The sequence below is a fragment of the Solanum verrucosum genome, unplaced genomic scaffold (assembly GCF_900185275.1).
Source record: "Solanum verrucosum unplaced genomic scaffold, falcon-dt-bn FXZP01000462.1, whole genome shotgun sequence".
Taxonomy (NCBI): domain Eukaryota; kingdom Viridiplantae; phylum Streptophyta; class Magnoliopsida; order Solanales; family Solanaceae; genus Solanum; species Solanum verrucosum.
In genome coordinates this window covers 92,280-118,438 of record NW_026019987.1, presented here as the reverse complement: position 1 = coordinate 118,438, position 26,159 = coordinate 92,280, and the positions used below count along the sequence as shown (strand labels likewise).

At 34.2% G+C, this 26,159-nt stretch overlaps 4 protein-coding genes and 2 pseudogenes across 4 annotated transcripts; 3 read left to right on the top strand and 3 right to left on the bottom strand.

Annotated features, from left to right (window-relative positions):
* The first annotated feature begins 454 nt into the window (after positions 1-454).
* LOC125818472 (probable amidase At4g34880) lies at positions 455-23,718 on the top strand. The gene is made up of 6 exons (XM_049497964.1): positions 455-979; positions 1,560-1,774; positions 2,426-2,653; positions 3,052-3,247; positions 3,479-3,838; positions 23,601-23,718. Exons 1-5 carry the CDS (start codon positions 455-457, stop codon positions 3,836-3,838), a joined length of 1,524 nt encoding a protein of 507 aa, XP_049353921.1. The 3' UTR covers positions 23,601-23,718.
* On the bottom strand, positions 4,433-6,032 carry LOC125818475 (inactive protein RESTRICTED TEV MOVEMENT 2-like). Its single transcript, XM_049497966.1, has 2 exons — positions 5,847-6,032; positions 4,433-5,327 (listed from the first exon to the last, which is right to left on the bottom strand). Exons 1-2 carry the CDS (start codon positions 5,950-5,952, stop codon positions 4,690-4,692), a joined length of 744 nt encoding a protein of 247 aa, XP_049353923.1. The 5' UTR covers positions 5,953-6,032; the 3' UTR covers positions 4,433-4,689.
* LOC125818480 (probable amidase At4g34880) lies at positions 10,066-24,028 on the top strand (annotated as a pseudogene).
* LOC125818476 (inactive protein RESTRICTED TEV MOVEMENT 2-like) lies at positions 13,882-15,481 on the bottom strand. Its single transcript, XM_049497967.1, has 2 exons — positions 15,296-15,481; positions 13,882-14,776 (listed from the first exon to the last, which is right to left on the bottom strand). Exons 1-2 carry the CDS (start codon positions 15,399-15,401, stop codon positions 14,139-14,141), a joined length of 744 nt encoding a protein of 247 aa, XP_049353924.1. The 5' UTR covers positions 15,402-15,481; the 3' UTR covers positions 13,882-14,138.
* Positions 19,515-22,885, top strand: LOC125818479 (probable amidase At4g34880; annotated as a pseudogene).
* LOC125818477 (inactive protein RESTRICTED TEV MOVEMENT 2-like) lies at positions 23,565-24,789 on the bottom strand. The gene is made up of 2 exons (XM_049497968.1): positions 24,612-24,789; positions 23,565-24,202 (listed from the first exon to the last, which is right to left on the bottom strand). The coding sequence occupies exons 1-2, from the start codon at positions 24,715-24,717 to the stop codon at positions 23,565-23,567; spliced, it is 744 nt and encodes a 247-aa protein (XP_049353925.1). The 5' UTR covers positions 24,718-24,789.
* Between the last annotated feature and the right edge of the window lie 1,370 nt (positions 24,790-26,159).

Genomic DNA, 26,159 nt, shown 5'->3' with positions numbered 1-26,159 from the left:
AAATTTTTAGTTAGTCCAAACGACTAATATTTGAAACATTTGAGACAGGAAGGTGTAATGCTTGCGTGAGTGGTGTGATGTAAACAATCTACCCTCACACAATCATTACCGACTGATTCCATGTAGCTCAAACACATAATCTATAGGTCATACACAGTGGTGGAGCCAAAATTTTCACTAAAGGGGGTCAAAATATGAAGACGTAAACACACAAAGAAGCCACGGGGTTCAATATCTACTATATATACATCAAAATTAATTTTAACCATAGTGTAGACTTTCGTCGAAAACGGTTTAGACGGACCCTTTAGCTGAACCTGACTCCGCCCTATCACACGGAGACAACATTACCATTGCTCCAAGACTCTTATCCCTTATCCACTTTTATGTCCCTAATATAAAATCAGCTACACACACTAACAAAATATCTTCAATCACTTTAACAAACACAAACATGTCTGTTCTTGCTATTCTCTTCATTTCTCTGATATTATCAAACTTCAGCAACAAAACTGAGGCAAAAACATTCTCATTTAAAGAAACAACTATTGATAACATTCATAAAGCTTTCAAGCAAAACAAACTTACATCAAGACAACTTGTTGAGTTCTATCTAAATGAAATCCAGAGATCCAATCCAATTCTAAAAGGGATCATAGAAGTGAATCCAGATGCACTCATTCTTGCAGATAAAGCTGACCAAGAACGAAAATCGAACGCGTCTAAATCACTATCTAGGCTACATGGTATCCCAGTTCTTGTGAAGGACAACATTGCAACAAAAGATAAGCTTAACACAACAGCAGGATCATTAGCACTTGTCGGTTCGATTGTGCCACAAGATGCTGGTGTTGTCAAGAAGTTGAGGAATGTTGGTGCTATCATACTTGGCAAGGCAACTATGACTGAATGGGCTGCTTCTAGAGCTAAAAACTTGCTAATGCCTAATGGTTGGAATGGTAGACTTGGACAAGCTCTGGTGAGTCATTGGTAAAAGAATAAGAATTTAAGTTATATACGCTAACGGTATAAAGATTATTCTACCACTGGTGATTTTTTAACATGTGATTGTCGATAAGTTACCATATTTATTACTTCCTCTGTTTCAATTTGTTTGTCTGGTTTTCACTTCACATGGAGTTTAAGAAAGTACAGAAGAAATGTAGAATGTACCAAAATGTATTTTAATCTTGTGGTCTTAAACATACCAAAATGTACTTTAATCTTGTGGTCTTAAACATAGCAAAAATGAATCTGTTATCGGACTAGTTCCTTGTTATTATTGTTCTTTCTATGTATGCTATGTACTGCTTTCCATAGCACTATATTTCGTTGTTGTTACTGTTTTCAATTATGTATTCTCTTTTTCAAACTGTTTTGAGATGTTTTTATTTGAGCCGAGGGTCTATCGAAAACAACCTCTCTATCTTTATGAGGTAGGGGTAAGGTCTACGTACACTCTACCCTCCACAGATCCCACTTATGGAATTACACTAGATATGTTGTTGTAGACTAACAAGAGTTTAATGATTTGGTGGTTTTTACTCATGTTCTTACAGGATCCTTATGTAGCAAGTGCTGATCCATCAGGATCAAGCACGGGTTCTGCAACATCAGTAGCAGCAAACATGGTAGCAGTAGCATTGGGGACAGAAACTGCAGGCTCCATTCTATCTCCGTCAAGTGCTAATTCTGTTGTTGGAATCAAACCAACTGTTGGCCTCACTAGCAGGGCAGGTGTAATCCCAATTTCACATAGACAAGACACTGTAGGGTATGTAAAAACTACATCTTTTGAATGTTTTTCTCCCTAGTAGTACTCTCGTCCTAATTTATGTGACATAGTTTGACTCGACACGTACTATCAACTATAGATTGGCTGAAATTGAAACTATTTAGAAACATAGTGCTAATACCTAAAAGCGGTAAACTAGATACCTATTATATGCCAAGAAGCAAGGAAGAAGTGTAACGAACAATGTTATTGAAACTAACATATTGAACCTTTAAAGAAGGTTCATTTTTTGTGTTGGCTTTTGACACTTCTTGTGTTAAACATGTTATAGTAACATTTGTATGGCTTTAGAAAATTCTTATTAAGGGCAAAACGGAAAATTTAGAGTAAACTTCTGAATATGGAAATGTGTCATTCTTTTGGAATGGACTAATAGAAAATAGGTCACAAACTAGAATAGATGGATTCTTGTTTTCTTTGCGGAACTATTTAATGCCAGAGTTTCGAAACAATTGCGAAAATTTGATGGTGCAAAACAGGATTACTTGTTTTTAGTATTAGATCCAGAACTTAGATGTTTGAGGTACATTAGAGATGCAAATATGCAAAGAACTTGGTAACAAACATGAACATATATAGAAGACACCGAAAATGCTTTCACACAATTTTATTTTATTTTGCATAGAACAGGCCAATCTGCAGGACAGTAACTGATGCTGTTGAGGTTCTTGATGTCATCGTTGGCTTTGATCGAGATGATTTTCCAGCAACTAAAAAGGCTTCTATTTACATTCCACATGGTGGATACCGGCAATTTCTTAAGGCTGATGGGCTCAGATATAAAAGACTAGGAATTTCAAAGGACTTTTTTGGTTCCAATGATATAAAAACTTACCAACAGCATTTTAACACCTTAAGGTAACCTTTTCGGTTTTTAACCTGCATTTCTGTATGTCATAATACACAGATAGTCACTAAAAATTGGTCTCAACTGACAAGTAAACACTCAAATTTTGGGAGTGCACATCTAGACACCTCAATTCGTCCCCAGTGTGTCTCGTGGACACTCGACGCTGACATGGCACATAAATATTTGAGGTGTCTAGATGATCACTTTGTAAGTTGGGAGTGTTCAACTGACACAATGGATCGACGAGTTGATGTGTTTAGATGTGCATCCTCTAAGTTAGAAGTATCTAGTTACCAGTTGAGGCCAAGTTAACGTGTCTACTGATGTATTATGCCTTTCTATAGTTTAGTTTTACTTGATTTCCTAATAGAGACAAACTTCTGTTCTGGGATAAAACAATTTGAAGGCAAAAAGGAGCAGTCTTAGTTGACAACCTGGTAATACCTTCGACCGACTTGGTCTATAATGCTATTGCTGTTGCTCAAAACATAGCACTTTCTGCTGAATTCAAGATGGACCTAAATGCATATCTTAAACATTTAGTCCACACTCAAGTTCGATCCTTGGCAGATGTTATAGCCTTCAACAAGATTTCACCTCCGGTAAGTATTAGCCGATCAATTAACTGCACCTTGATACTAGACAAAGTTAAGATCAGTTATACGAATCACTGTAACCATTTGATCATATTAGGGATCTTTACACAAATAGTTAGACTGTTCTTTTCCGTTATACATAGATTATACACTGTTATTAACATATTATACTATATACTATACATCTGCCGACTATTTTTGGTTTAAGCATTTCGTTCTTTTTGTATATCATTGTAGGAAAAACTCAAAGAATATGGTCAAGATATAATGTTGAAAGCTGAGAAGACAAATGGAATAGGGAAATTGGAAAGGGAGGCATTGAGGAACATAACAAAAGCATGCAAATACGGGTTCGAGAAGATGATGAAAGAAAATAAGATAGACGCGTTGATGTCACCTGGTGCTTACATTGCTAGCCATCTTGCGATAGGAGGTTATCCAGGGATCAATGTACCAGCTGGTTATGATAAAACTGGAACTCCGTTCGGAATTTCATTTGGAGGACTAAAGGGTTCTGAGCCAACACTCATTGAAATTGCATATGGTTTTGAACAAGCAACACATATCAGGAAGCCCCCTCCTTCACATCCTCAATAGGTATTACACATTTGATTCAATCTAGAATGTCCAACATCCAAAATGATGTGGTATTATTAAGTACAAAATGTTGACAGACGAAAATAGTCATATAATAATGTCGATGAGCTTTTATATCTTCTAGCCTCTCTAGTTAATATCTAGCAAGATTCATACCTTTGAAAGTATTATGTTGGCTATCTTTCTCTTAATCCATCAAAAACCATAGTAGTTCGATTGAAATGTGATTCGTTAGTAACTTCTCACAATTTCATATTTTATGGAATGTTATGCCATAGGAATTTCCTGTTTAGCCTCTATATTGGCGTGATGGTTTGTCGTCAATTACAGAAGTATTTCTGCTTATTTTCCCTTTAATAGTGTCTTTGTGCTTGATCTTGGGTTGACTCTGTTCCTAGGACATGAATTCAGTTTTTTTGCTTTCTTGCAAGAGATAATGGTAAAAAACACACCTGATCTATCATTTCTTCGCGAGTTCCACACCCAACTATCAGTTGTTCCCTTTACTACTTGAACAATGGTGATAGTTCAGATAGGAAAAGGGAACAACGGATAGTTGGGGTGTGAAAAATCAATAGTTCAGGTGTCTTTTTGACTATTTACTCTTCTTATATTAATAATAAACACACATCAGACATATATCAGAAAACTTTAGTATAAGTCATGTCATATTTTTATTCGATACAAATTTTTGAAACGAATGTTTCATGTATACAATTCAGCAATGCAATGAGAAAAAGGAGATTAGTAGTCAGTGAGTTTTCTTCATTCACACTCACATGAGCTGGGAGAAATGCAAATATCCCAACTTAGTTTTGTTTATTAGACGAAAAACGTCATTCTTCAGCTATTTAATTGTTTGATTTCATCTTATTGCTGATATATAGGCCAATTCCAAGAACCAAAAGAGCAATCAGAGTCATGTTCATCAATTTCCTTGTCATCTTCAGCTTCTCAGCTAGAACAGCTGCAGTTCCAATAAATGCATCTTTATCAAGTCTACACGCATAACTCGGTCTATTTCCATCTTCCACAGTGCTACTTGCCCCAGTATTCTCAGCAGGTGTTTTTTCCGCGAGATCTTTAGCTTCTTTTGTGTTTGGTTCTTCCATTTCAGGCTTGTCAGCATTAGTAGCCTGATGTTTAGGCAATTCTTCCGTTGGTGTTGGAGTTTTTTCGTCTTTTGTTTGTTCTTCGTCTTTCTTTTGAGGCGTTGGTTGTGGCTTGTCTTCTGGTTTTTGTTGCCGTTGAGCATCAGATGTTGGCAGTTCTTGACCTTTGTTCTCTGATGAAGTTATCAGTTTTGGTTGTTTGACATAAAGAATGCCATTTTCAAACTTTGCACTGATTTTCGTCTTGTCGCAATTTTGTGATACAGGGAAATCCTTTTGAAATCTAAGCCATTTGCTCTCAGCAACAGGCCTTTGTCCACTGATCTTCAGAACTCCTGTTCTGATCAGTTGAACCCTCACTTGTTCCTTTTTGAAACCTGCATAATAATGTGTTTTTGTATAACAAATTATCAAACTTGACAATAAATGTGAAAAAAGGTCATAATATAAGGTAGATTGAAATATTATGTTGCTCGGACTCTTCAAAAATCTGTCCGGAGGATCCAACACAGATGTGACATTTACATCTCTGATATTTTGTGAGGTTCCCATGAAAATAATGACACTGTGCTAAGGACATAAAGTTTGTGTTGCTTGTACTTTTCAAAAAATCAAAATGCCGTCAGGTGTGTGTCGGATCCTCAAAAAGTACTGGATTTTCTTAGGATCCCACATGCAAAAACAATTTTTGAGAGTGCAAGCAACGTAGCTTTTTGGAAATCATTGCAATACTTTTTGAGTTTTTGGAGAGTTTGTGCAACATAGCTTATGACAACATGAAACAATAAGGAAATGAACTTTTCGGGTCTAACTCAACCTCAAAAACTAACAAAAATCAATATAAGGAGACGACAACTCATTCCCTCGATCGAAAAAAACAGTAAAAAGAAGATCACCTGTGAGATCAATGAGAAGAGTATCAGAGTCTTGTTCTTGCACCAACTCTGTAGTTGGCACAAAATCTTCATAAGTTTGATTTGGTGCAGCTCCCTTTGAATCCATTTTTTTTTTTGCTAATATATGAAATTTGTAATTTGTTGTTATAAACTTTGCTCTTGTTTTTTTTTTTTTTTTTTGAGTTGTTAGTACATAAAAGATTGAACCAATTGTGTTATTATATATATAAGAATTTTGTTGAGAAACTTTTTTTGAGATGCATAAAAATGTTTTCTTTCAATTTAGATATTTCTTAACTTATTTTCATGCCTTTCTTTTGTCTATAGATTTCTTGCTTTTGGTTAGCTTAGAGTTTTCTTCTTGAATAGGTAACCAAATATTTGAGAAATTAATTTAAAAAGAGACTTGAAATTAACCACATGTCATAATTATTTGTTATTTTTTAATAATAATTGCACTTTTGGTCCCTTAAATACTACTAAATTCTTGTTTGGTTCTTGTAGTATTTAGGTAAATATATTTTAATTAGACGTATGTTTTTAACACTTAATAAACCGTTAAATTTGTCAAGTTTACTTTTAGTCTTTTAGACAATAAGTGTTCATATCAATTAATTAAATATTAAAATGTATTTAACCAAAAACAAGAGCTATTGATTACCATTTTTTTTCAATGATGTTTTTCCCCCCTTCATTTCTCGTTAAGGATAGTCCAATACACGAAATATATTACGTGTTGAAAGTCATATAGTATAAGTAAATGTGTTTATTCATGTATTACAATAACTTGAAATCGAAAGTGCTATTATTCCTTAAATTTAAGGGAAAATGCATAAGTACCTCCCCAGCCAATGCCCGAAATCTCAGAGACACACCTAACCTTTACTAAGGTCCTATTACCCCCCCGAACTTATTTTATATGTAATATTCTACCCCTTTTTGGCCTACGTGGCACTATCTTGTGGGCCCAACGCATGTTGACAAAATTTTCAAGGATAGTGCCACGTAGGCTGAAAAGGGTAGAATATTATAGAAAAATTAAGTTCGGGGGGGTAATAGGACTTTAGTAAAGGTTAGGTGTGTCTCTGGGATTTCGGGTATAGGCTGGGGGGTACTTATGCATTTTCCTTAAATTTAATTTTGAAACATTTTAATTTCCTATGTATTTATTATTTATTTTTGGGAAAGCTTTAGTTAGGGACAACCTTTGTCTACGTATAGAAAGTTGATATTTCTTTCATCAAGATTGCAGGAATATATTCTTTGATATGTGAAATTTTAGAATAATTTTCAATGTGAACTTTCATTATTTTTCTAATTCTTTAAAAAAAATAAAAAAATAATTATATATATATATATATATATATTTATTCGTTTTCTTTTTTCATAAAATAATATAAAATCTTGTAAAGTTGATCCCCTTGGTTCTAAATTAGCCAGCTAATGAGGTTTAAATAATTAAAGTAGTGAAAAAGAACAGTTGCTTAATGATTTCCCACTTTGGCATATAATTAGATCGAGTCGGTGATTTACTTTTTAATGATAATTTAGACTTATGTATTTTATTTTTCATGTTTGACATCTATATTAACTTTGATCAATTTGAAATTACATAAAAAGAGACTTGAAATTAACCACATGTCATAATTATTTAATAATTTTTTAATAATATTTGCACTTTTGGGCCCTTAAATACTACTAAATTCTTGTTTGGTTCTTGTAGTATTTAGGTAAACATATTTAACCTTCAGTTAATTGGACGTGTGTTTTTGATGCCTTTATGTAGAATATCTATTATATTTTGGATTTTTTTTGGAATTAATTTAATCAAATATGGAGTAACATTACAAATTTAACATAATATGTGAGTTATTAAGTGGCGAAACTAGTTTTAAAAAAAATTGAAATTAATCCAAGTGTTAAAATTATTTAATAAATAAAATAATGTAAATGTATATTTTTTGGGGTGATTCTATTTATGCCCCCTAGGTTATTATCAATTACTTATTTAGATCGTTGTAATATTTAGGTAAATGCATCTAATATTCATTTAACTAACTTATGTGTTTTTTAGACTATTTTAGAATTATATATATTACCTTGAAATATGAAGAATTAAATTTAACACTTAATAAACCGTTAAATTTATCAAGTTTTGTAACATCCCGTATCCGAAACGGATCAAAAATGCAGATTCTAAGAAGTTGCAGGTGCAACCCACGGTTGCCATCCACGGACCGTAGGTTAGACCACGGCCCGTGCTGGTGGTCCGTGGTTCACCACTGCAACCCCTCCCCAAGACCAACTCAGAAAATCGGCTAAGTCTCGACCCACAGACAGACCCACGGTCCGTAGATCAAACCACGGTCTGTGGTTTGTGTCCGTGGATCGAGGCCCCCTTTACCCAGCCTCTGATGCAAACGACGGCCGACCAACACGGACCGTCGTTCGATCTACGGTCCGACCTTCGGACCGTAGGTGAGGATCAACAGCCAGTTAGATGAAAATTGTTGATTGGGTCAACTTCAAATGGTCATAACTCTTAGCAAAAAATGAATTAGGTGTCCCATGACCTATGGTAAGATACATAATTGAATCTTCTTTTCAACGCTACCAAGTTTGCTAAAATCCGACCTCCAAGTAAAAAGTTATGCTTGTTTTAGTGAAGCCCTATCGGGCAGACTTGATCGACGACTCCAATCGACGGACCATAGATTGATCGACGGCCCGTAGGTCCAATTCGTCGATCACTCCGACAGCAGTTAAGTCAGCAGTTCGTGAATTTTTTAAGTTTTTTGAAATCAAGTTTACATATTTATGTAAAATATATATAGTTTTTTTTATAGTGAACGAGTAAAAATGAAATGAAGGGGAGGGTGTTAAAAATGGTTTAAAAAAAGGAAAACACACACATTATCTTAAATGACTTATTTTAAGATATCAGCTAACGTTTTCTTTTTTCGCCGTCTTATTTAATGATTATTATGTGTACCAAGAAATATAATATATGTTTTAAAATTATTTTATATATAATAGTATATATTTTTGAATTATTGTCACGTGCAACACATTCTTGTCCTAAAAGATGATTATAAATAAAATTTGATATATAGTGATTTGTGGACCCTCAAAAGGCATTTGGGAAAGTTGTGGTTGTCGATTATTTTCTATCTTTTTATGATTTTTGTAGCTCCTTTAAAAAAGATAATCTCTCCGTTTTTTTATATGTTATTATTACTATAAATAGTTGGTCTATATTATTTGTCAATTTCATAAAATCAATGGATAAATTACAATATTTTTCCTATTATACCTTGATAGTTCATTAATCTTGAAGATAGACATTTAACCAACCTAGGTAAACTAATAATTAAATGTTCACTATAATTACTTTATACATTGATTAATTATTTTCACCATTGCATTACTCTATAAAATCTGATTTCGAAAAAGAAATCTTAACAAACAAATTTAAAATAAGAGATGGATTTATTTATTATTTATTGAAAAGTTGACTTCAAAAAATATTAAATAAAGATAAAATTGTAAATTTACTTAGTTTCTTAATGCAAGTGACATATAAAAAGTAACGGAGGAAGTATTTAATAACTTTACTTATAATAATATTTACCTAAATTAACTTTTTTCCCTTTAAATATCTCATTTAATTAACACTCCACTAGTTGAAGTGCTAAGGGTAAACTTGGAAGAAGAAAAAAAGAAAGTAAATGACTTCTTATATTTAAAAACATTAAAGATTTGGAATAAATTTTTAGTTTGTCCAAACGACTAATATTTGGGACCGAAAGGAGTAATGCGTGTGAGGGGTGTAATGTAAACAATCTACCCTCACACAATCATAACTGTCCTACTGACTAATTCCATGTAGCTCAAACACATAATTTATAGGTCACACATAGTGGCAGATCCAAAATTTTCATTAAACGGAGTCAAAATATGAAGACGTAAATACACGAAGAAGTAAAAAGGGAGTTCAATATGTACTATATATACATCAAAATTAATTTTAACCATAGCGTAGATTTCCGTCGAAAACGGTTTAGACGGACCCTTAGCTGAACCTGACTTCGCCCTATCATACGGAGACAACATTACCGTTGCTCCAAGACTCTTATCCATTATCCATTTTTATGTCCCTAATATAAAATCAGCTATACACACTAAGCAAATATCTTCAATCACTTTAACAAACAAAAAAATGTCTGTTCTTGCTATTCTCTTCATTTCTCTGATATTATCAAACTTCAGCAACAAAACTGAGGCAAAAACATTCTCATTTAAAGAAACAACTATTGATGACATTCATAAGGCTTTCAAGCAAAACAACTTACATCAAGACAACTTGTTGAGTTCTATCTAAGTGAAATCCAGAGATCCAATCCAATTCTAAAAGGGATCATAGAAGTGAATCCTGATGCACTCTTTCTTGCAGATAAAGCTGATCAAGAACGAAAAGCGAACGCGCCTAAATCACTATCTAGGCTACATGGTATCCCAGTTCTTGTGAAGGACAACATTGCAACAAAAGATAAGCTCAACACAACAGCAGGATCATTCGCACTTGTCGGATCGATTGTGCCACAAGATGCTGGTGTTGTCAAGAAGTTGAGGAATGTTGGTGCTATCATACTTGGCAAGGCAACTATGACCGAATGGGCTGCTTTTAGAACTACAAACTTGCTAATGCGTAATGGTTGGAATGGTAGACTTGGACAAGCTCTGGTGAGTCATTGGTAAAATAATAAGAATTTAAGCTATACACACTGACGGTATAAAGATTATTCTACCACTGGTGATTTTTTAACATGTGATTGTCGATAAGTTACCATATATATTACTTCCTCTGTTTCAATTTACTTGTCTGGTTTTCACTTCACATGGAGTTTAAGAAAGTACAGAAGATATGTAGAATGTACCAAAATAAATTTTAATCTTGTGGTCTTAAATATACCAAAATGTACTTTAATCTTGTGGTCTTAAACATAACAAAAATGAATTTGTTATCGGACTAGTTCCTTGTTATTATTGTTTTCAATTGTGTTTTCTCTTTTTCAAACTGTTTTGAGATGTTTTTATTTGAGCCGAAGGTCTATCAGAAACAACCTCTCTATCTTTATGAGGTAGGGATAAGGTCTACGTGCACTCTATCCTCCCCAAACCCCACTAATAATTTGGTGGTTTTTACTCATATTCTTACAGGATCCTTATGTAGCAAGTGCTGATCCATCAGGATCAAGCACGGGTTCTGCAACATCAGTAGCAGCTGGTAGCAGTAGCATTGGGGACAGAAACTGCAGGCTCCATTCTATCTCCGTCAAGTGCTAATTCTGTTGTTGGAATTAAACCAACTGTTGGCCTCACTAGCAGGGCAGGTGTAATCCCAATTTCACATAGACAAGACACTGTAGGGTACGTAAAAACTAAATCTTTTAATGTTTTTCTCCCTAGTAGTACTCTCGTCCTAATTTACGTGACATAGTTTGACTCGACGCGTACTATCAACTATAGATTGGCTGAAATTGGAACTATTTAGACTGAAAAACATAGTGCTAATACCTAAAATCTGTAAACCAGATACCTACTATATGCCAAGCAGCAAGGAAGAAGTGTAACAAACGAGAGTCATTGAAAGTAACATATTGGTAGATCAGTTGGCCAAATTAACCATGAACGGCTACAATATTATAAGTTTTTTCACTCTTGACAGAATATGTAACATTCATTCGAAGATTCGACTTTTCTGTTGGCTTTTGAAACTTGCAGTCTTAAAACATGTTATAACATTGTTGTGGCTATAGAAACTTCTTATTAAGTGTAAAACGAGAAATTTAAAGTAAAATTCCGGATAAAGAATTGTGTCATTCTTTTTGGAACGGACTAATAGAACACAGGTCTCATGAACTAGAACGGAGGGAGTACATTAGAGATGCAAATTTGCAAAGAACATGGTAACAAACATGAACATAGAAAATGTTCACACAATTTTTTTAAAATTTATTTGGCATAGAACAGGCCAATCTGCAGGACAGTAACTGATGCTGTTGAGGTTCTTGATGTCATCGTTGGCTTTGATCGAGAAGATTTCCCAGCAACTAAGAAGGCTTCCACTTACATCCCACATGGTGGATACCGACAATTTCTTAAGGCTGATGAGCTCAGAGATAAAAGACTAGGAATTTCAAAGGACTTTTTTGGTTCGAATGATATCAAAACTTACCAACAACATTTTAACACCTTAAGGTAATCTTTTCGTTTTTCAACTGCATTTCTGTATGTCATAATACACAGATAGTCACTCAAAATTGGTCTCAACTGACAAGTAAACACTCAAATTTTGGGAGTGCACATCTAGACACCTCAACTCGTCCCTAGTGTGTCTCGTGGACACCCGACGCTGACATGGCACATAAATATTTGAGGTGTCTAGATGATTTGTAAGTTGGGAGTGTTCAACTGACACAATGGATCGACGAGTTGATGTGTCTAGATGTGCATCCTCTAAGTTAGAAGTATCTAGTTACCAGTTGAGGCCAAGTTAACGTGTCTACTGATGTATTATGCCTTTCTATAGTTTAGTTTTACTTGATTTCCTAATAGAGACAAACTTCTGTTCTGGGATAAAACAATTTGAAGGCAAAAAGGAGCAGTCTTAGTTGACAACCTGGTAATACCTTCGACCGACTTGGTCTATAATGCTATTGCTGTTGCTCAAAACATAGCACTTTCTGCTGAATTCAAGATGGACCTAAATGCATATCTTAAACATTTAGTCCACACTCAAGTTCGATCCTTGGCAGATGTTATAGCCTTCAACAAGATTTCACCTCCGGTAAGTATTAACCGATCAATTAACTGCACCTTGATACTAGACAAAGTTGAGATCAGTTATATTAATCACTGTAACCATTTGATCATATTAGGGATCTTTACACAAATAGTTAGACTGTTCTTTTCCGTTATATATAGATGATACACTGTTATTAACATATTATACTATATACTATAAATCTGCCGACTATTTTTAGTTTAAGCGTTTGGTTCTTTTTGTATATCATTGTAGGAAAAACTCAAAGAATATGGTCAAGATATAATGTTGGAAGCTGAGAAGACAAATGGAATAGGGAAATTGGAAAGGGAGGCATTGAGGAACATAACAAAAGCATGCAAATACGGGTTCGAGAAGATGATGAAAGAAAATAAGATAGACGCGTTGATGTCACCTGGTGCTGACATTGCTAACCATCTCGCGATAGGAGGTTATCCAGGGATCAATGTACCAGCTGGTTATGATAAAACTGGAACTCCGTTCGGAATTTCATTTGGAGGACTAAAGGGTTCTGAGCCAACACTCATTGAAATTGCATATGGTTTTGAACAAGCAACACATATCAGGAAACCCCCTCCTTCACATCCTCAATAGGTATTACACATTTGATTCAATCTAGAATGTCCAACATCCAAAATGATGTGGTATTATTAAGTACAAAATGTTGACAGACGAAAATAGTCATATAATAATGTCGATGAGCTTTTATATCTTCTAGCCTCTCTAGTTAATATCTAGCAAGATTCATACCTTTGAAAGTATTATGTTCTCTATCTTTCTCTTAATCCATCAAAAACCATAGTAGTTCGATTGAAATGTGATTCGTTAGTAACTTCTCACAATTTCATATTTTATGGAATGTTATGCCATAGGAATTTCCTGTTTAGCCTCTATATTGGCGTGATGGTTTGTCGTCAATTACAGAAGTACTTCTGCTTATTTTCCCTTTAATAGTTTCTTTGTGCTTGATCTTGGGTTGATTCTGTTCCTAGGACATGAATTCAGTTTTTTTGCTTTCTTGCAAGAGATAATGGTAAAAAACACACCTGATCTATCATTTCTTCGCGAGTTCCACACCCAACTATCAGTTGTTCCCTTTACTACTTGAACAATGGTGATAGTTCAGATAGGAAAAGGGAACAACGGATAGTTGGGGTGTGAAAAATCAATAGTTCAGGTGTCTTTTTGACTATTTACTCTTCTTATATTAATAATAAACACACATCAGACATATATCAGAAAACTTTAGTATAAGTCATGTCATATTTTTATTCGATACAAATTTTTGAAACGAATGTTTCATGTATACAATTCAGCAATGCAATGAGAAAAAGGAGATTAGTAGTCAGTGAGTTTTCTTCATTCACACTCACATGAGCTGGGAGAAATGCAAATATCCCAACTTAGTTTTGTTTATTAGACGAAAAACGTCATTCTTCAGCTATTTAATTGTTTGATTTCATCTTATTGCTGATATATAGGCCAATTCCAAGAACCAAAAGAGCAATCAGAGTCATGTTCATCAATTTCCTTGTCATCTTCAGCTTCTCAGCTAGAACAGCTGCAGTTCCAATAAATGCATCTTTATCAAGTCTACACGCATAACTCGGTCTATTTCCATCTTCCACAGTGCTACTTGCCCCAGTATTCTCAGCAGGTGTTTTTTCCGCGAGATCTTTAGCTTCTTTTGTGTTTGGTTCTTCCATTTCAGGCTTGTCAGCATTAGTAGCCTGATGTTTAGGCAATTCTTCCGTTGGTGTTGGAGTTTTTTCGTCTTTTGTTTGTTCTTCGTCTTTCTTTTGAGGCGTTGGTTGTGGCTTGTCTTCTGGTTTTTGTTGCCGTTGAGCATCAGATGTTGGCAGTTCTTGACCTTTGTTCTCTGATGAAGTTATCAGTTTTGGTTGTTTGACATAAAGAATGCCATTTTCAAACTTTGCACTGATTTTCGTCTTGTCGCAATTTTGTGATACAGGGAAATCCTTTTGAAATCTAAGCCATTTGCTCTCAGCAACAGGCCTTTGTCCACTGATCTTCAGAACTCCTGTTCTGATCAGTTGAACCCTCACTTGTTCCTTTTTGAAACCTGCATAATAATGTGTTTTTGTATAACAAATTATCAAACTTGACAATAAATGTGAAAAAAGGTCATAATATAAGGTAGATTGAAATATTATGTTGCTCGGACTCTTCAAAAATCTGTCCGGAGGATCCAACACAGATGTGACATTTACATCTCTGATATTTTGTGAGGTTCCCATGAAAATAATGACACTGTGCTAAGGACATAAAGTTTGTGTTGCTTGTACTTTTCAAAAAATCAAAATGCCGTCAGGTGTGTGTCGGATCCTCAAAAAGTACTGGATTTTCTTAGGATCCCACATGCAAAAACAATTTTTGAGAGTGCAAGCAACGTAGCTTTTTGGAAATCATTGCAATACTTTTTGAGTTTTTGGAGAGTTTGTGCAACATAGCTTATGACAACATGAAACAATAAGGAAATGAACTTTTCGGGTCTAACTCAACCTCAAAAACTAACAAAAATCAATATAAGGAGACGACAACTCATTCCCTCGATCGAAAAAAACAGTAAAAAGAAGATCACCTGTGAGATCAATGAGAAGAGTATCAGAGTCTTGTTCTTGCACCAACTCTGTAGTTGGCACAAAATCTTCATAAGTTTGATTTGGTGCAGCTCCCTTTGAATCCATTTTTTTTTTTGCTAATATATGAAATTTGTAATTTGTTGTTATAAACTTTGCTCTTGTTTTTTTTTTTTTTTTTTGAGTTGTTAGTACATAAAAGATTGAACCAATTGTGTTATTATATATATAAGAATTTTGTTGAGAAACTTTTTTTGAGATGCATAAAAATGTTTTCTTTCAATTTAGATATTTCTTAACTTATTTTCATGCCTTTCTTTTGTCTATAGATTTCTTGCTTTTGGTTAGCTTAGAGTTTTCTTCTTGAATAGGTAACCAAATATTTGAGAAATTAATTTAAAAAGAGACTTGAAATTAACCACATGTCATAATTATTTGTTATTTTTTAATAATAATTGCACTTTTGGTCCCTTAAATACTACTAAATTCTTGTTTGGTTCTTGTAGTATTTAGGTAAATATATTTTAATTAGACGTATGTTTTTAACACTTAATAAACCGTTAAATTTGTCAAGTTTACTTTTAGTCTTTTAGACAATAAGTGTTCATATCAATTAATTAAATATTAAAATGTATTTAACCAAAAACAAGAGCTATTGATTACCATTTTTTTTCAATGATGTTTTTCCCCCCTTCATTTCTCGTTAAGGATAGTCCAATACACGAAATATATTACGTGTTGAAAGTCATATAGTATAAGTAAATGTGTTTATTCATGTATTACAATAACTTGAAATCGAAAGTGCTATTATTCCTTAAATTTAAGGGAAAATGCATAAGTACCTCCCCAGCCAATGCCCGAAATCTCAGAGACACACCTAACCTTTACTAAGGTCCTATTACCCCCCCGAACTTATTTTATATGTAATATTCTACCCCTTTTTGGCCTACGTGGCACTATCTTGTGGGCCCAACGCATGTTGACAAAATTTTCAAGGATAGTGCCACGTAGGCTGAAAAGGGTAGAATATTATAGAAAAATTAAGTTCGGGGGGGTAATAGGACTTTAGTAAAGGTTAGGTGTGTCTCTGGGATTTCGGGTATAGGCTGGGGGGTACTTATGCATTTTCCTTAAATTTAATTTTGAAACATTTTAATTTCCTATGTATTTATTATTTATTTTTGGGAAAGCTTTAGTTAGGGACAACCTTTGTCTACGTATAGAAAGTTGATATTTCTTTCATCAAGATTGCAGGAATATATTCTTTGATATGTGAAATTTTAGAATAATTTTCAATGTGAACTTTCATTATTTTTCTAATTCTTTAAAAAAAATAAAAAAATAATTTTATATATATATATATATATATTTATTCGTTTTCTTTTTTCATAAAATAATATAAAATCTTGTAAAGTTGATCCCCTTGGTTCTAAATTAGCCAGCTAATGAGGTTTAAATAATTAAAGTAGTGAAAAAGAACAGTTGCTTAATGATTTCCCACTTTGGCATATAATTAGATCGAGTCGGTGATTTACTTTTTAATGATAATTTAGACTTATGTATTTTATTTTTCATGTTTGACATCTATATTAAATTTGATCAATTTGAAATTACATAAAAAGAGACTTGAAATTAACCACATGTCATAATTATTTAATAATTTTTTAATAATATTTGCACTTTTGGGCCCTTAAATACTACTAAATTCTTGTTTGGTTCTTGTAGTATTTAGGTAAACATATTTAACCTTCAGTTAATTGGACGTGTGTTTTTGATGCCTTTATGTAGAATATCTATTATATTTTGGATTTTTTTTGGAATTAATTTAATCAAATATGGAGTAACATTACAAATTTAACATAATATGTGAGTTATTAAGTGGCGAAACTAGTTTTAAAAAAAATTGAAATTAATCCAAGTGTTAAAATTATTTAATAAATAAAATAATGTAAATGTATATTTTTTGGGGTGATTCTATTTATGCCCCCTAGGTTATTATCAATTACTTATTTAGATCGTTGTAATATTTAGGTAAATGCATCTAATATTCATTTAACTAACTTATGTGTTTTTTAGACTATTTTAGAATTATATATATTACCTTGAAATATGAAGAATTAAATTTAACACTTAATAAACCGTTAAATTTATCAAGTTTTGTAACATCCCGTATCCGAAACGGATCAAAAATGCAGATTCTAAGAAGTTGCAGGTGCAACCCACGGTTGCCATCCACGGACCGTAGGTTAGACCACGGCCCGTGCTGGTGGTCCGTGGTTCACCACTGCAACCCCTCCCCAAGACCAACTCAGAAAATCGGCTAAGTCTCGACCCACAGACAGACCCACGGTCCGTAGATCAAACCACGGTCTGTGGTTTGTGTCCGTGGATCGAGGCCCCCTTTACCCAGCCTCTGATGCAAACGACGGCCGACCAACACGGACCGTCGTTCGATCTACGGTCCGACCTTCGGACCGTAGGTGAGGATCAACAGCCAGTTAGATGAAAATTGTTGATTGGGTCAACTTCAAATGGTCATAACTCTTAGCAAAAAATGAATTAGGTGTCCCATGACCTATGGTAAGATACATAATTGAATCTTCTTTTCAACGCTACCAAGTTTGCTAAAATCCGACCTCCAAGTAAAAAGTTATGCTTGTTTTAGTGAAGCCCTATCGGGCAGACTTGATCGACGACTCCAATCGACGGACCATAGATTGATCGACGGCCCGTAGGTCCAATTCGTCGATCACTCCGACAGCAGTTAAGTCAGCAGTTCGTGAATTTTTTAAGTTTTTTGAAATCAAGTTTACATATTTATGTAAAATATATATAGTTTTTTTTATAGTGAACGAGTAAAAATGAAATGAAGGGGAGGGTGTTAAAAATGGTTTAAAAAAAGGAAAACACACACATTATCTTAAATGACTTATTTTAAGATATCAGCTAACGTTTTCTTTTTTCGCCGTCTTATTTAATGATTATTATGTGTACCAAGAAATATAATATATGTTTTAAAATTATTTTATATATAATAGTATATATTTTTGAATTATTGTCACGTGCAACACATTCTTGTCCTAAAAGATGATTATAAATAAAATTTGATATATAGTGATTTGTGGACCCTCAAAAGGCATTTGGGAAAGTTGTGGTTGTCGATTATTTTCTATCTTTTTATGATTTTTGTAGCTCCTTTAAAAAAGATAATCTCTCCGTTTTTTTATATGTTATTATTACTATAAATAGTTGGTCTATATTATTTGTCAATTTCATAAAATCAATGGATAAATTACAATATTTTTCCTATTATACCTTGATAGTTCATTAATCTTGAAGATAGACATTTAACCAACCTAGGTAAACTAATAATTAAATGTTCACTATAATTACTTTATACATTGATTAATTATTTTCACCATTGCATTACTCTATAAAATCTGATTTCGAAAAAGAAATCTTAACAAACAAATTTAAAATAAGAGATGGATTTATTTATTATTTATTGAAAAGTTGACTTCAAAAAATATTAAATAAAGATAAAATTGTAAATTTACTTAGTTTCTTAATGCAAGTGACATATAAAAAGTAACGGAGGAAGTATTTAATAACTTTACTTATAATAATATTTACCTAAATTAACTTTTTTCCCTTTAAATATCTCATTTAATTAACACTCCACTAGTTGAAGTGCTAAGGGTAAACTTGGAAGAAGAAAAAAAGAAAGTAAATGACTTCTTATATTTAAAAACATTAAAGATTTGGAATAAATTTTTAGTTTGTCCAAACGACTAATATTTGGGACCGAAAGGAGTAATGCGTGTGAGGGGTGTAATGTAAACAATCTACCCTCACACAATCATAACTGTCCTACTGACTAATTCCATGTAGCTCAAACACATAATTTATAGGTCACACATAGTGGCAGATCCAAAATTTTCATTAAACGGAGTCAAAATATGAAGACGTAAATACACGAAGAAGTAAAAAGGGAGTTCAATATGTACTATATATACATCAAAATTAATTTTAACCATAGCGTAGATTTCCGTCGAAAACGGTTTAGACGGACCCTTAGCTGAACCTGACTTCGCCCTATCATACGGAGACAACATTACCGTTGCTCCAAGACTCTTATCCATTATCCATTTTTATGTCCCTAATATAAAATCAGCTATACACACTAAGCAAATATCTTCAATCACTTTAACAAACAAAAAAATGTCTGTTCTTGCTATTCTCTTCATTTCTCTGATATTATCAAACTTCAGCAACAAAACTGAGGCAAAAACATTCTCATTTAAAGAAACAACTATTGATGACATTCATAAGGCTTTCAAGCAAAACAACTTACATCAAGACAACTTGTTGAGTTCTATCTAAGTGAAATCCAGAGATCCAATCCAATTCTAAAAGGGATCATAGAAGTGAATCCTGATGCACTCTTTCTTGCAGATAAAGCTGATCAAGAACGAAAAGCGAACGCGCCTAAATCACTATCTAGGCTACATGGTATCCCAGTTCTTGTGAAGGACAACATTGCAACAAAAGATAAGCTCAACACAACAGCAGGATCATTCGCACTTGTCGGATCGATTGTGCCACAAGATGCTGGTGTTGTCAAGAAGTTGAGGAATGTTGGTGCTATCATACTTGGCAAGGCAACTATGACCGAATGGGCTGCTTTTAGAACTACAAACTTGCTAATGCGTAATGGTTGGAATGGTAGACTTGGACAAGCTCTGGTGAGTCATTGGTAAAATAATAAGAATTTAAGCTATACACACTGACGGTATAAAGATTATTCTACCACTGGTGATTTTTTAACATGTGATTGTCGATAAGTTACCATATATATTACTTCCTCTGTTTCAATTTACTTGTCTGGTTTTCACTTCACATGGAGTTTAAGAAAGTACAGAAGATATGTAGAATGTACCAAAATAAATTTTAATCTTGTGGTCTTAAATATACCAAAATGTACTTTAATCTTGTGGTCTTAAACATAACAAAAATGAATTTGTTATCGGACTAGTTCCTTGTTATTATTGTTTTCAATTGTGTTTTCTCTTTTTCAAACTGTTTTGAGATGTTTTTATTTGAGCCGAAGGTCTATCAGAAACAACCTCTCTATCTTTATGAGGTAGGGATAAGGTCTACGTGCACTCTATCCTCCCCAAACCCCACTAATAATTTGGTGGTTTTTACTCATATTCTTACAGGATCCTTATGTAGCAAGTGCTGATCCATCAGGATCAAGCACGGGTTCTGCAACATCAGTAGCAGCTGGTAGCAGTAGCATTGGGGACAGAAACTGCAGGCTCCATTCTATCTCCGTCAAGTGCTAATTCTGTTGTTGGAATTAAACCAACTGTTGGCCTCACTAGCAGGGCAGGTGTAATCCCAATTTCACATAGACAAGACACTGTAGGGTACGTAAAAACTAAATCTTTTAATGTTTTTCTCCCTAGTAGTACTCTCGTCCTAATTTACGTGACATAGTTTGACTCGACGCGTACTATCAACTATAGATTGGCTGAAATTGGAACTATTTAGACTGAAAAACATAGTGCTAATACCTAAAATCTGTAAACCAGATACCTACTATATGCCAAGCAGCAAGGAAGAAGTGTAACAAACGAGAGTCATTGAAAGTAACATATTGGTAGATCAGTTGGCCAAATTAACCATGAACGGCTACAATATTATAAGTTTTTTCACTCTTGACAGAATATGTAACATTCATTCGAAGATTCGACTTTTCTGTTGGCTTTTGAAACTTGCAGTCTTAAAACATGTTATAACATTGTTGTGGCTATAGAAACTTCTTATTAAGTGTAAAACGAGAAATTTAAAGTAAAATTCCGGATAAAGAATTGTGTCATTCTTTTTGGAACGGACTAATAGAACACAGGTCTCATGAACTAGAACGGAGGGAGTACATTAGAGATGCAAATTTGCAAAGAACATGGTAACAAACATGAACATAGAAAATGTTCACACAATTTTTTTAAAATTTATTTGGCATAGAACAGGCCAATCTGCAGGACAGTAACTGATGCTGTTGAGGTTCTTGATGTCATCGTTGGCTTTGATCGAGAAGATTTCCCAGCAACTAAGAAGGCTTCCACTTACATCCCACATGGTGGATACCGACAATTTCTTAAGGCTGATGAGCTCAGAGATAAAAGACTAGGAATTTCAAAGGACTTTTTTGGTTCGAATGATATCAAAACTTACCAACAACATTTTAACACCTTAAGGTAATCTTTTCGTTTTTCAACTGCATTTCTGTATGTCATAATACACAGATAGTCACTCAAAATTGGTCTCAACTGACAAGTAAACACTCAAATTTTGGGAGTGCACATCTAGACACCTCAACTCGTCCCTAGTGTGTCTCGTGGACACCCGACGCTGACATGGCACATAAATATTTGAGGTGTCTAGATGATTTGTAAGTTGGGAGTGTTCAACTGACACAATGGATCGACGAGTTGATGTGTCTAGATGTGCATCCTCTAAGTTAGAAGTATCTAGTTACCAGTTGAGGCCAAGTTAACGTGTCTACTGATGTATTATGCCTTTCTATAGTTTAGTTTTACTTGATTTCCTAATAGAGACAAACTTCTGTTCTGGGATAAAACAATTTGAAGGCAAAAAGGAGCAGTCTTAGTTGACAACCTGGTAATACCTTCGACCGACTTGGTCTATAATGCTATTGCTGTTGCTCAAAACATAGCACTTTCTGCTGAATTCAAGATGGACCTAAATGCATATCTTAAACATTTAGTCCACACTCAAGTTCGATCCTTGGCAGATGTTATAGCCTTCAACAAGATTTCACCTCCGGTAAGTATTAACCGATCAATTAACTGCACCTTGATACTAGACAAAGTTGAGATCAGTTATATTAATCACTGTAACCATTTGATCATATTAGGGATCTTTACACAAATAGTTAGACTGTTCTTTTCCGTTATATATAGATGATACACTGTTATTAACATATTATACTATATACTATAAATCTGCCGACTATTTTTAGTTTAAGCGTTTGGTTCTTTTTGTATATCATTGTAGGAAAAACTCAAAGAATATGGTCAAGATATAATGTTGGAAGCTGAGAAGACAAATGGAATAGGGAAATTGGAAAGGGAGGCATTGAGGAACATAACAAAAGCATGCAAATACGGGTTCGAGAAGATGATGAAAGAAAATAAGATAGACGCGTTGATGTCACCTGGTGCTGACATTGCTAACCATCTCGCGATAGGAGGTTATCCAGGGATCAATGTACCAGCTGGTTATGATAAAACTGGAACTCCGTTCGGAATTTCATTTGGAGGACTAAAGGGTTCTGAGCCAACACTCATTGAAATTGCATATGGTTTTGAACAAGCAACACATATCAGGAAACCCCCTCCTTCACATCCTCAATAGGTATTACACATTTGATTCAATCTAGAATGTCCAACATCCAAAATGATGTGGTATTATTAAGTACAAAATGTTGACAGACGAAAATAGTCATATAATAATGTCGATGAGCTTTTATATCTTCTAGCCTCTCTAGTTAATATCTAGCAAGATTCATACCTTTGAAAGTATTATGTTCTCTATCTTTCTCTTAATCCATCAAAAACCATAGTAGTTCGATTGAAATGTGATTCGTTAGTAACTTCTCACAATTTCATATTTTATGGAATGTTATGCCATAGGAATTTCCTGTTTAGCCTCTATATTGGCGTGATGGTTTGTCGTCAATTACAGAAGTACTTCTGCTTATTTTCCCTTTAATAGTTTCTTTGTGCTTGATCTTGGGTTGATTCTGTTCCTAGGACATGAATTCAGTTTTTTTTGCTTTCTTGCAAGAGATAATGGTAAAAAACACACCTGATCTATCATTTCTTCGCGAGTTCCACACCCAACTATCAGTTGTTCCCTTTACTACTTGAACAATGGTGATAGTTCAGATAGGAAAAGGGAACAACGGATAGTTGGGGTGTGAAAAATCAATAGTTCAGGTGTCTTTTTGACTATTTACTCTTCTTATATTAATAATAAACACACATCAGACATATATCAGAAAACCTTAGTATAAGTCATGTCTTATTTTTATTCGATACAAATTTTTTAAACGAATGTTTCGTGTATACAATTCAGCAATGCAATGAGAAAAAGGAGATTAGTAGTCAGTGAGTTTTCTTCATTCACAAATATCCCAACTTAGTTTTGTTTATTAGACGAAAAACATCATTCTTCAGCTATTTAATTGTTTGATTTCATCTTATTGCTGATATATAGGCCAATTCCAAGAACTAAAAGAGCAATCAGAGTCATGTTCATCAATTTCCTTGGCATCTTCAGCTTCTCAGCTAGAACAGCTGCAGTTCCAATAAATGCATCTTTATCAAGTCTACACGCATAACTCGGTCTAATTTCATCTTCCACAGTGCTACTTGCACCAGTATTCTCAGCAGGTGTTTTTTCCGCGAGATCTTTAGCTTCTTTTGTGTTTGGTTCTTCCATTTCAGGCTTGTCAGCATTAGTAGCCTGATGTTTAGGCAATTCTTCTGTTGGTGATGGTGTTTTTTCGTCTTTTGTTTGTTCTTCGTTTTTCTTCTGAGGCGTTGGTTGTGGCTCGTCTGCTGGTTTTTGTTGCCGTTGAGCATCAGATGTTGGCAGTTCTTGACCTTTGTTCTCTGATGAACTTATCAGATTTGGTTGTTTGACATGAAGAATGCCATTTTCAAACTTTGCACTGATTTTCGTCTTGTCACAATTTTGTGAAACAGGGAAATCCTTTTGGAATCTAAGCCATTTGCTCTCAGCAACTGGCCTTTGTCCACTGATCTTCAGAACTCCTGTTCTGGTCAGTTGAATCCGCACTTGTTCCTTTTTGAAACCTGCAGAATTTCAACATGACAATAAATGTGAAAAAAAACCATAATATAAGATACATTGAAATGTTATGTTGTTCGGACTCTTCAAAAATCTGTCCATTTTTAGAGAATCCAACACAGATGCAGCAAAATTTTTGGATGGTCCAAGCAACAAATGTGACATTTACATCCTATTATGTCATCTGATATAATTGTGCTAAGGACATAAAGTCCGTTAGTTGTGTGTCTAATCCTCCAAAAGTACCACATGCAACAATAATTTTGGAGAGTCCAAGCAACATAGCTTATGACAACATAAGGAAATAAACTTCGAGACTGACTCAACCTCAAAAGCTAACAAAAATCACTCGAAACATATAAGGAGACGACAACTCATTCCCTCGATCGAAAAAAACAGTAAAAAGAAGATCACCTGTGAGATCAATGAGAAGAGTATCAGAGTCTTGTTCTTGCACCAACTCTGTAGTTGGCACAAAGTCTTCATAAGTTTGATTTGGTGCAGCTCCCTTTGAATCCATTTTTTTTTTTGGCTAATATATGAAATTTGTAATTTCTTGTTATAAACTTTGCTCTTTTTTTTTTTTTTTTTTTTTTTTTTATGAGTTGTTAGTACATAAAAGATTGAACCAATTGTGTTATTATATATATAAGAATTTTGTTAAGAAACTTTTTTTGAGATGCTTAAAGCTGTTTTCTTTCAATTTAGATATTTCTTAACTTATTTTCATGCCTTTCTTTTGTCTATAGATTTCTTGCTTTTGGTTAGCTTAGAGTTTTCTTCTTGAATAGGTAACCAAATATTTGAGAAATTAATTTAAAAAGAGTTTTGAAATTAACCACATGTCATAATTATTTAATAATTTTTTAATAATAAATGCACTTTTTGTCACGCCTCGAGCTTCCCCCGAGACGCGGACACGGACCTAGGACCACAAGTGATCCCAAGCTAACCCTGCTAGCATGATCATGAGCATACTAAAGATAATAAACTGATGTGGAAGCTAAATCATAAATAAACTGAAAAGATAGGGAATACCCATATACTATAACTGAATATATCCAATCTGAGAGTTTAATACAAAAGAAAGATCAAACTCAAAATAACAAGCTGAATCTAACTGTGTCTGAAATATTCCTCTAAACTGACTAGAAATGTTGGGACATGCCCTAACTAGGTCTAGCAAAACTGAAACTAAAGACTAAAAGCGATAAAGATAAACATGTCACTAGTCCTCGAAGAATGAGGACTCACCACTGATGCTGCTGAACTGAAGATCGGGAATCGATCTAAGCGTGATCTGGATGCTGAGAACCTGAACCTACATCACGAGAAGATGTAGCGCACGTATGCGTCAGTACTTGAAAGGTACTGAGCATGCAAGATAGAGTAAAACTGAAATAACATATAACTGAACAAAGCAATGAAGCAATGAAATAATCTGAACATGATATAGATACTGAAAATACTGAATACTGAGCTAACTGATGCAATGACCAAATTTATAACATACTGAGACTGAATACTAACTGTACTGTAATATGGTCAATGCAAAAGAGTCTGACTGAACTGTGGGAGCTACTAATAACCGACATAAAACCACATGAGCTAAATGTGGAGTCCGATGTATACACCCCATCGAGAGGACCCAATATACCCTGCCAGAGGTATAGAGGCATACTGGCGTGATCACTAAACTAAAGTTGCCCACAGAGGGGACTTACACCTACGTGGCTCGTAGTTCTGGGACTATATGGGTATGCTGAACCCTAGTCCAACTTGGTATTATGCTACTCCCAATGAATTAAGTGGTTAACTGGTTATGATTGAATTTCTGTAAATACTGGATAGCTCGAAACTGAACATGCAAACTGAGAATGCAACAATTAATCTGATAATGAGGCATTCATAAACTGAGGCATGTATAACTGAATATATTATGACTAAAATACTGAATAGTTC